Source organism: Lonchura striata, chromosome 4 (genome assembly GCF_050655825.1).
Source record: "Lonchura striata isolate lonStrDom1 chromosome 4, ASM5065582v1, whole genome shotgun sequence".
Taxonomy (NCBI): domain Eukaryota; kingdom Metazoa; phylum Chordata; class Aves; order Passeriformes; family Estrildidae; genus Lonchura; species Lonchura striata.
The window spans coordinates 2,195,488-2,205,022 of record NC_140706.1 but is presented as its reverse complement, the minus strand read 5'-3'; the positions used below and the strand labels follow the sequence as shown (position 1 = coordinate 2,205,022).

Here is a 9,535-nt window from a genome sequence, read left to right as displayed (position 1 = left end):
CACCGCAGGGTGGGTGCTGGGGACCCCCTCCCCACTGCAGGGTGGGTGCTCAGGGTCTAACCCGGGGGGGCACACAGAGCCCCCCCACTCTGCTTTCCCTCACCTCTAACCCGGGGGGGAGAGGGGACACCACCAGCCCCCCCCGGCAGGACCCCCCCATTAATAATAATCACTAATAATTTGCATTAAAATTTATTTAACGGCTGCTGTGTGCGATTTTGGGGGGTGGGGGAGGACGTGGGGGTCCCTGTGCCCGCGTGGGTGGGGGGGGGGTCTGTGCCCTCCTAACTCGTGCTGCCACCAGCGGGTGGGGGGGGAGGTTTGGGGTGCTCCCCCCTCCCCAAGCTGCTTTTTTGGGGTGCAGGTGTGGGGTGGAGGCTGTGCTGGGGGGTGAGGGGATGGGGGGTGTCCATCCGGGGTGCTGTGATGCCATACGGGGTACCCCCCACCCAAAAAAAGGTGCTGGGGTCGCCCCCCCCTCCGCTACACAGCGTGGGGGGAGAGGTCCTCATCCTCGGTGGTGGGGCTGGGGCCCCCCAAAATCGGTGGGTGGGGGGCGTCCCGGGCCAGCAGCAGCGCGAAGCCTGGGGGGAGAGTGGGGGTGAGGGTTTGAGGGGGTGTTGGGGAATTTGGGGGGGTCACGGGGGGGTTTTGGGGTACCTGGCGTGGCTTTGTGCAGCACGAGGTTCTCGCCGGGCTCGTCCCCCTGCAGGGAGCGGGAGGGACCTGAGGGGTCTCTGCACCCCCCGCCGGGCCCGCCCCCCTCACCGGGGGACCCGCCCCACTCCCCATCCCGACCCCCACATTTCCCCCATCGCCCCTAACCCCCCAATACCCCAAAACCCCATCTCAGCTCCCCACATTTCCCCCAACCCCCCTATACCCCAAAACCTGCAGCCCCCCACAGTTCCCCCAGCCCCCATCGCCCCCATCCCCATAATACCCTAAAACCCCATCCCAGCCCCCCACATTTCCCCCATCACCCCCAACCCCCCAATACCCCAAAACCCCACCCCAGCCCCCCACATTTTCCCCAAGCCCCCAACCCCCCCATACCCCAAAATGCAATCTCAGCCCCCCACATTTCCCCCATTTCCCCCAACCCCCCAATACCCCAAAACCCCATCTCAGCCCCCCACATTTCCCCCAACCCCCCAATACCCCAAAACCCCATCTCAGCCCCCCACATTTCCCCCAACCCCCCTATACCCCAAAACCTGCAGCCCCCCACATTTCCCCCAGCCCCCATCACCCCCAACCCCCCAATACCCCAAAACCCCATCCCGGCCCCCCACAGCCCCCGTGCCCCCATTGCCCCCAGCCCCACAATACCCCAAAATCCCATCTCGGCCCACCCCCATCTCCCCCAGCCTCTCCCGTACCTGCCCAGGGGGTGGTCCCGGCTCCCAGGGGGTCTCCCAGCCCCCCTCAAACTCGTGCCCCCCGATTCCGTTGCGCCCCAAATCCTGCACGGGGCGGGGGGGACCGGGGCTGTGCAGGGGGGACCCGGCCGGGGGGATTGGGGACCCCTCCCGCGGGCTGGGGACATCCTCAAGGAGTGGCCCCAAAGATTCCCATGCTGGGGGGCTGGGGAGGGGGGGAGTGTCCGGGGGGGACCCCCCTTTATCCGGGGGGGGGCTGGGGGGACACCCCAAGCCGGGAGTGCTGGAAGGAGGGAGGGGCTCTACCCCAGAAGTGCTTTCAGAAGACCCCGGCCCAGAGGGGACAGGGGGGACCCCTATCCGGGGGGGGCTGGGAGGGGGCACAGACATGGCAGGGGGGGACCCTGAACTGGTGCTGGCAAAACTGGGGGTCCCCAGGGTGGCGGAGGGAGGGGTCCCCGTCCCCACGGGGCTGGAGGGGGTGCCCGCGGTGGCACATTGGGGGCTGGGGGGGCTCCCTGGGGGGACAGGGGGAGGGGTCCCCGTCCCCACGGGGCTGCTGGCATGGGGGGACCCTGCTCGGGCTGGGCTGGAGGGGGTCCCCAGGGTGCCGCATTGTGGGGTCCCTGTCCCCACGGGGCTGGCGGGGGTCCCGCCGGTGGCACGCTGGGCTGTCCCTGTCCCCGCGGGGCCGGGGGGCAGAGGCGGCGGCGGCCGGCGGGGGCTGGGGGGCGGTGCCCCCCTGGAGGCGCCGGGCTGGGGGGTCTGGGGGGGCTCCGGCCGGCGGAAGATGAAGGCGGATTCCGTCAGGCTGCGCTGGTACCGCAGGAAGGGCCGGCGGGCACCTGGCGGGGGTGAGGGCTCAGCAGAGACCCCCAGAGCCCCCCGTGCCCCCCCAACCCTTCCCTGGCACCTACCGGGGGTGCTGCCGGGCAGGGGGGATGCGGATGTGGACCCCGAGCGCTCCCGCTGCCGGAAGAATTCCCGGGGGTTCTGCGTGCGCTGGGAGACCAGGATGGCGGCTTCCTGCGGGAGCGGGGGTCAGCGGGCTGCGGCGCAGCTCGGTGCCACCCCGGCAGGGACAGTGGCCCTGTGACCCGGGGACAGGGAGGGAGCCGGTCCCGGCACTCACGGCCGCCGTCCCGCTGACCCCGGTGCGCCCCCCGCGCTCCCGCTCGGCCGCCTCCTGCTCCCGCTGCTGCTGCTCCTGCGGGACACGGCAGCCGTGCGAAACACGGATCGCTCAGGACGGAGCCTGGATCCCTTGGGATGGAGCCCGGGATGCCCCGGGATGGAGCCCGCACACCTCCCCAGGTCAGACCCCCCCCCACCCCGCATCCCCCTGCGACAGATCTCCCGCATTCCTTGTGAGGGACCCGCTGGGTCCCGCAGGATGGACAGCCCGGATCCCCCTGGATAAACCCTTCAAATCCCGCAGGATGGACAGCCCGGATCCCCCTGGATAAACCCTTCAGATCCCGCAGGATGGACAGCCCGGATCCCCCTGGATAAACCCTTCAGATCCCGCAGGATGGACAGCCCGGATCCCCCTGGATAAACCCTTCAGATCCCGCAGGATGGACAGCCCGGATCCCCCTGGATAAACCCTTCAAATCCCGCAGGATGGACAGCCCGGATCCCCCAGGATGAACCCTTCAAAGCCCGCAGGATGGACAGCCCGGATCCCCCTGGATAAACCCTTCAGATCCCGCAAGATGGACAGCCCGGATCCCCCTGAATAAACCCTTCAAAGCCCGCAGGATGGACAGCCCGGATCCCCCGGGATGGAAACCCCGGATCCCCAGGGTGAACCCCTTCAGATCCCCCGGGATGGACAGCCTGAATCCTCGGGATAAACCCTTCAGATCCCCCAGGATGGACAACCCGGATCCCTGGGATAAATCCTTCAGATCCCGCAGGATGGACACCCCAGATCCCCCGGGATTAAACCCTTCAAATCCCGCAGGATGGACAGCCCGGATCCCGCAGGATGGACAGCCCGGATCCCCCTGAATAAACCCTTCAGATCCCGCAGGACGGACAGCCCGGATCTCCCGGAATGAACCCCTTCAGATCCCGCAGGATGGACAGCCCGGATCCCCCTGGATAAACCCTTCAGATCCCGCAGGATGGACAGCCCGGATCCCCCTGGATAAACCCTTCAGATCCCGCAGGATGGACAGCCCGGATCCCCCGGGATGGAAATCCCGGATCCCCTGAGATTTACCCCTTCAGATCCCCCAGGATAGACACCTAGAACTCCCTGAATCCCCCGGGAGGGACCCCCTGAAACCCCCTGTGATGAGATCCCCAGACTCCCCGGGATGAACGCCCTGGATCCTGCTGGGATGGAGCCCCTGTATCTCCCAGGACAGAGCCCCTCGATCCCCCCGAGACCCCCCAAATCCATCCCCCTTCCCCTCACCCATCGCTCCCGCTCCTTCCTCCGCTCCTCCGCGTCCAGCCGCGCCTGCTCCTGCCTGCGGGGACCGGAGTCGGGGCGTCACCGAGGGGTTACAGGGGTGGGACACGGCAATGGGGCGTGGGACAGGATGGGACACGGATGGGAAACACCAGTGGGATGTGGGGACGGGGACACGGGGCTGGGACAGGGACACGGGGCTGGGACAGGGACAGGGACAGGAATGGGGACACGGGGCAGGGACAGGGACACGGGGCTGGGACATGGATGGGGACACGGGACAGGGACGGGGACGGGGACACGGGGCAGGGACAGGGACAGGGACAGGGACACGGGGCTGGGACAGGGATGAGAACAGGGGGCAGGGACAGGGACACGGGGCTGGGACATGGATGGGGACACGTGGGAGGGACAGGGATGGGGACACGGGGCTGAGACAGGGACACGGGGCTGGGACAGGGACAGGGACAGGGAAGGGACAGGGAAACGGGGCTGGGACAGAGACAGAGGGCTGGGACAGGGAAGGGGACACCGGGCTGGGACAGGGACGGAGGGCTGGGACAGGGAAGGGGACACCGGGCTGGGACAGGGACGGAGGGCTGGGACAGGGAAGGGGACACCGGGCTGGGACAGGGAAGGGGACACGGGGCAGGGCTGCCCCTCACCGCCTCTCCTCGATGAGCCGCTCCCGCTCCTGCAGCCGCCGCTCCCGCTCGGCCGCCTGCAGCCGCTCCTCCTCCATGCGCTCCCGCTCCCAGCGCCGCCGCTGCTCCCGCTCCCGCTGCCGCTCCTGCTCCTTCCGCTGCTGCTCCTCCCGCTGCGCACGCACCGGGATCAGCGCCGGGACCGGCACCGGCAGCTGGACCGGGATCTCACCCGCCCCGGCACCGGGAGCGGCGCTATGATCCCTCGAGGGTCCCGCTGCCATCGGCACCGGCGCAGGGAACCGGCACCGGGACTGGGACCCCCCCACATTTCACACTGGGGCTGTCCCACCCTCGGCACCGGGACCGGGACCGGGACCGGGACATCCGCGCCAGCACTGGCACCAGAACCCGCCGGGGCTCGGCACTGAGACCCCCCCACCCCGTGGGACCCCCACAGCACCACGACCCCCACAGACCGCTGGGACCGGGACCCCCCCGCACCCCACAGCGGGACTGGGACCCCCGCCAAGCTCGGCACTGGGACCACTGGGCTCTGCAGCCGCGACCCCATCCCCAGGACACCGGGGGACCCCCCAGCTCTTGCCCAGCCCCCCGACCCCTCACCTCAGCCTGTTCCCAGAAGGAATCGCGCTGGGTGCGCTGCAGCTCCAACGCCGGGTTGGTCTTGCGGTAGTTGGTTCCCTGGAGAACACAATGGGGTGGGGGTGGGACCCCCCAACACCCCCTGCCCAGAGACCCCCGGAAGGGCGAGCAAGCACCCACCGCCCCCCAAGGTGGCCTCCCCATTCGCACAGGGGGCATGGGCTCAGCGAGACCCCCACTCACCACCAGCTCCGGGGTGTCCTGGGGGGTCCTCCTGGGAGGGCGAGGGGCGGGGGGCTCCAGCTGGGCCAGCACTCGGCGCAGCCCCTCCGCCCGCACCTCCTCGGGCCGGCGGGCGCTGATCACGGCCGTGGCCTCCTGCCACCGGCACGGGACAGGACGGGACCGTGTCACCCCTCCCACGGCCCAACACGGACCCACACTCCCCGGGGAATCTCGGCACAAGTTCCCACGGACGCGTCAGATGTTGGGACTGGATCCAGATGTGGGGCCCGGATCCAGATGTGGGGCCGCATCCAGATCCCGGACCCAGACAGATCACCGGAAGATGTTTGGGGGAATAAGGGGGGGCAGGACCCCTCCCAAACACACACTCAGGACGGGATTTTGGGGGGGGGGCAGGGATCCCAACCACAGCTCCGGCACGGCGGCCAAGACTGGGAGCACTGGGAAAGCGGCGGCTGAGTCAGCAGCGCCAGGAATGCGCCCGGGCACAGGCAAAGGTCGGGGCGGCGGGATGGGAACGAGGGGGGGCAGGAATGGGGAATGTGGTGGGGTGGGGACCCCGATCCACCCCCCCAGCACCCCCCGAGGGCTCCATGCCCCACGCTCACCCTGAAGAAGCTCCGGATGGCCGGCAGGTGCCCGGCACACGCCGCCCGCTGCGATTCCGGCACATTTTCCCCCACCTGGTACCGCAGCCATTGCTCAGCCCGGGGGGGGGTCCCGTCCGGGGGTCCCCCCGAGCTGCCCCCCAGCACTCACCCAGCTGATAAGGACGATCCTGGGGGTGCCGGAGCCAGGATCGGGGACCCGGCACAGCCCGTACATGACGCTGCCCACTGAGAATTTTCCAGCGAGCTCATCCGGCCCCCCGGCTGTAAGGAGAGGGGGGTCAGAGGGGGTGCGGGGAAACTCGGGGGACCCCCCCCCCCAATACTCCCCAGCAGCATCGCTCGCGGTACCTCCGGAATCCAGGAGCTTGAGGTCGTGGTGCTTCTCATAGCCAAAGACGGCCCTGGGTGGGTGGGGAGAAAGGGGGTCAGGGTGGGGGTCGAGGTGGGGGGGTCACAGCGGGTGGCACATAATGTGGGGGAGCTGCCAGGCTTGGGCACCCCCCGGGCTCCCCCGTGCCACCAGCTCGGGATGAATTCATGGAAGTGCCGCCGGCAGCATCCGCCCCCGGGACAATGGGAATGTGGGAAGCGCCGGAGCGGCACGGCCCCCGCCGCGACCCCCCCCCCACCCCGCCCCGGTGCGGCGGTGCCGGGACCCCCGGCCCGGCCCGGGAAGGGCTCAGGGGGCTCCATCCCGGCGGGAGCCTCGCCCCCCAGCCCGGGCATTCCCAGCGGCTCTGCCCCTCTTTGTTCCCGCGTGGCTCCGGTTCGGGGCACGGCTCCGGCAGCACGCGTGGAGCGCGGCGCGGCAGGGCACGTCACGCGTGTCACGGCATGTCGCGACAGGCCGCGGCGCCACATGGCGGGACAGAGCCCAGCACGCGGCCGGCCGGGCGCCCGGGAGGAGCCGGCGCTGGAGCGGGGCCAGCCGCGCTCCGGGGGCAGAGGGCGATGCCCCGGCGGCCGGTGGCCACGGCGACGGGCGGTCCCGTGACGCCGGGGCGCTGCGAGGCCGATGAGCCCCGCTGCCGTCGCCTCTCAGCCCGGGATGGGAGTTTTGGGGGACACCGGCTCCGGCCCCGCGGCACCGGCACCGAACCGGGGCCAGCCCAGAACCGCCAGCCCGGAACCGTCCCGGGACCCGCGCCCCACGGTGCGGCCGGGCAGAACCTCCCTTTCCGCACCCCGGGGTGCTCCCCGCTCCCGCAGCCCGCCCCGGGCCCGTACTGCCCCTGCCCCGGGCGGCGCCGCCGCCGCTCCCAGCCCGGCGGCACCGGGAGGGACCGGGAGGGACGGGGCGAGACCGGCTGGGACTCCCGGTTCCCAGCGCGGCGGCGCGGAGGGCTCGGTCCTGGGACCTCCCCGCACACCGGCACCCCCCGGCCGAGACCCCGGTGCGGCCCGGAACCCCTTCCCGGTGCCGGTAACGGCGCCTCTCGGGCCAACCCCGACGCCGTGGCCCGTGCCGGTGCCTGTTCCTGCTCCCGTTCCCGGTCCTGAGTCCAGTGCCTGTCCCAGTGCCCGTTCCCAGTCTCGGTCCCCTCTTCCGTTCCCGTCTCCGTTGCCGGTTTTCTGTGCCGGCTGCTCACTCCCGGTACCCTGTTCCCGGTCCTCCCTTCCGTCCCCGTTCCCGGGCTCCGTTCCCGGCTCCCGTTCCCTCTCCCCGTCCCCCGCCCTCCCTTTCTCACCAGTCGGTCCCAGCCCGGGGGTTCCCCACGTCCTCCCGCGCCGCCAGCAGCGCCAGCCGGTACCGCTCCAGCCCCGGCCCCGCCATCCCGATCCCGGGGCCGATCCCGATCCCGGGGCCGATCCCGATCCCGGGGCCGCCGCCGCCGCCGCCCTGCGCCCGCCCCTCCCTCCCCCGCCACCCCCCCGGCACTTTCCACCGCCCACGGGCGGCACCGGGCGGGGCGGGGGCGGGAGCGGCCGGGAGGCACCGGCACGGGACGGGCGGCGCCGGGAGCGCCGGCACCGGGTACCGGGCCTCGGTCCCGCACCGGGACAGGGTCCCGTACCGGGATGGGGGTGCTGTACTGGGATGGGGGTCCCGTACCGGGATGGGGGTTCCATACCGGGACAGGGTCCCACACTGGGAAAAGGGTCCTGTACCGGGATGGGGGTCCCTGTACTGGGATAGGGATCCTGTACTGGGATGAGAATCCTGTACTGGGATGGGAATGCTGTACTGGGATGGGGGTTCCTGTACTGGGATAGGGATCCCATACTGGGATGGGGTCCCTTTACTGGGATGAGGATCCCGTACTGGGATAGGGATCCCATACTGGGATAGGGATCCCGTACTGGGATGGGGTCCTTGCACTGGGATGGGGATCCCATACTGGGATGGGGATCTCCATACTGGGATGAAGGTCCTGTACTGGGATGAGGATCCTGTACTGGGATGAGAATCCTGTACTGGGATGGGAATGCTGTACTGGGATGGGGGTTCCTGTACTGGGATGGGTGTTCCTGTACTGGGATGGGGGTCCCTGTACTGGGATGGGGTCCCTGTACTGGGATGGGGTCCCTGTACTGGGATGAGGATCCCATAGTGGGACAGGGATCCCGTACTGGGATGGGGATCCTGTACTGGGATGAGAATCTTGTACTGGGATGGGGGTCCCTGTACTGGGATAGGGATCCCATACTGGGATGAGGATCCCGTACTGGGATAGGGATCCTGTACTGAGATGGGGATCCCTGTACTGGGATGGGGATCTCCATACTGGGATGAAGGTCCTGTACTGGGATGAGGATCCTGTACTGGGATAGGGATCCCATACTGGGATAGGGATCCCATACTGGGATAGGGATCCCATACTGGGATGATGGCGCTGTGCCAGATTCCCATTTCAGGACATGGATGCAGATTCCAGGATCCCACTCTGGAATGCGTGTGCAGGTCCTGGGATCCCACAGCAGGACACGGGTGTCACAGCAGCACGTGGGACATGTCCCAGGATCTCACAGCAGGACACGCGTGTCACAGCAGGACACGGGTGTCACAGCAGCGTGTGGGACATGTCCCAGGTTCTCACAGCAGGACACGGGTGTCACAGCAGCGTGTGGGACATGTCCCAGGATCCCACCCCCGCAGGGGGGTCCCCAGAGTGTCCCCCCCGTCCTTTTCCATGGAGCCTGTCCGCCCATTCCCTTTTTAGGGATTTGGGGCTGGGGGTGTCACCGTGTCCCCTTCGCCCCGCGCTGGTGGCGGGGACATCCCGGGGACATTCCCGGGCCGGTGTCTGGCCCGGCCCCGCGCGGCGCCGCTCCCAAATCCGCTCCCAAATCCGCTCCCGTCCTTCCCTTATTTGGGCACCGCCGCTGGAAAACCCCAAATCCCCAGGGAGGAAAAAAATGCCGCAAAATGGGATCGAGGACCCGGGGACGCGGCCGGCGCGGTGCGGGGAGGCCTGTCACCCTGTGCTCACCGGTGTCACCGGTGTCACCCTGTGCTCGTGTCACTGGTGTCACCAATGCCACCCTGTGCTCGGGTCACCGGTGTCACCGGTGTCACTGGTGTCACCCTGTGCTCAGGTCACTGCTGTCACTGGTGTCACTGGTTTTACTGGTGTCACCGGTGTCACTGGTGCCACTGGTGTCACCCTGTGCTCAGGTCACTGC

The 9,535-nt window shown here is 69.3% G+C and overlaps 1 protein-coding gene across 1 annotated transcript; it reads right to left on the bottom strand.

The window, feature by feature from the left end:
- Window positions 1-272: 272 nt before the first annotated feature.
- LOC110468699 (drebrin-like) lies at window positions 273-7,776 on the bottom strand. Its single transcript, XM_085577427.1, has 13 exons — window positions 7,600-7,776; window positions 6,260-6,312; window positions 6,060-6,172; window positions 5,909-5,983; window positions 5,298-5,432; window positions 5,076-5,153; window positions 4,470-4,621; window positions 3,808-3,862; window positions 2,515-2,589; window positions 2,300-2,408; window positions 1,383-2,227; window positions 661-706; window positions 273-584 (listed from the first exon to the last, which is right to left on the bottom strand). The coding sequence occupies exons 1-13, from the start codon at window positions 7,683-7,685 to the stop codon at window positions 484-486; spliced, it is 1,923 nt and encodes a 640-aa protein (XP_085433553.1). The 5' UTR covers window positions 7,686-7,776; the 3' UTR covers window positions 273-483.
- Between the last annotated feature and the right edge of the window lie 1,759 nt (window positions 7,777-9,535).

What these genes read in the sequence shown, in the direction of transcription:
- LOC110468699 (XM_085577427.1), bottom strand. Translation starts at nt 7,685, where the DNA reads ATGGCGGGGCCGGGGCTGGAGCGGTACCGGCTGGCGCTGCTGGCGGCG. An exon ending in CCTTCTGGGAACAGGCTGAG is followed by an intron (nt 4,622 to 5,075) that starts GTGAGGGGTCGG and finishes GTGCGTGCGCAG; the next exon opens with CGGGAGGAGCAGCAGCGGAA. An exon ending in CGGCTCATCGAGGAGAGGCG is followed by an intron (nt 3,863 to 4,469) that starts GTGAGGGGCAGC and finishes CGGTCCCCGCAG; the next exon opens with GCAGGAGCAGGCGCGGCTGG.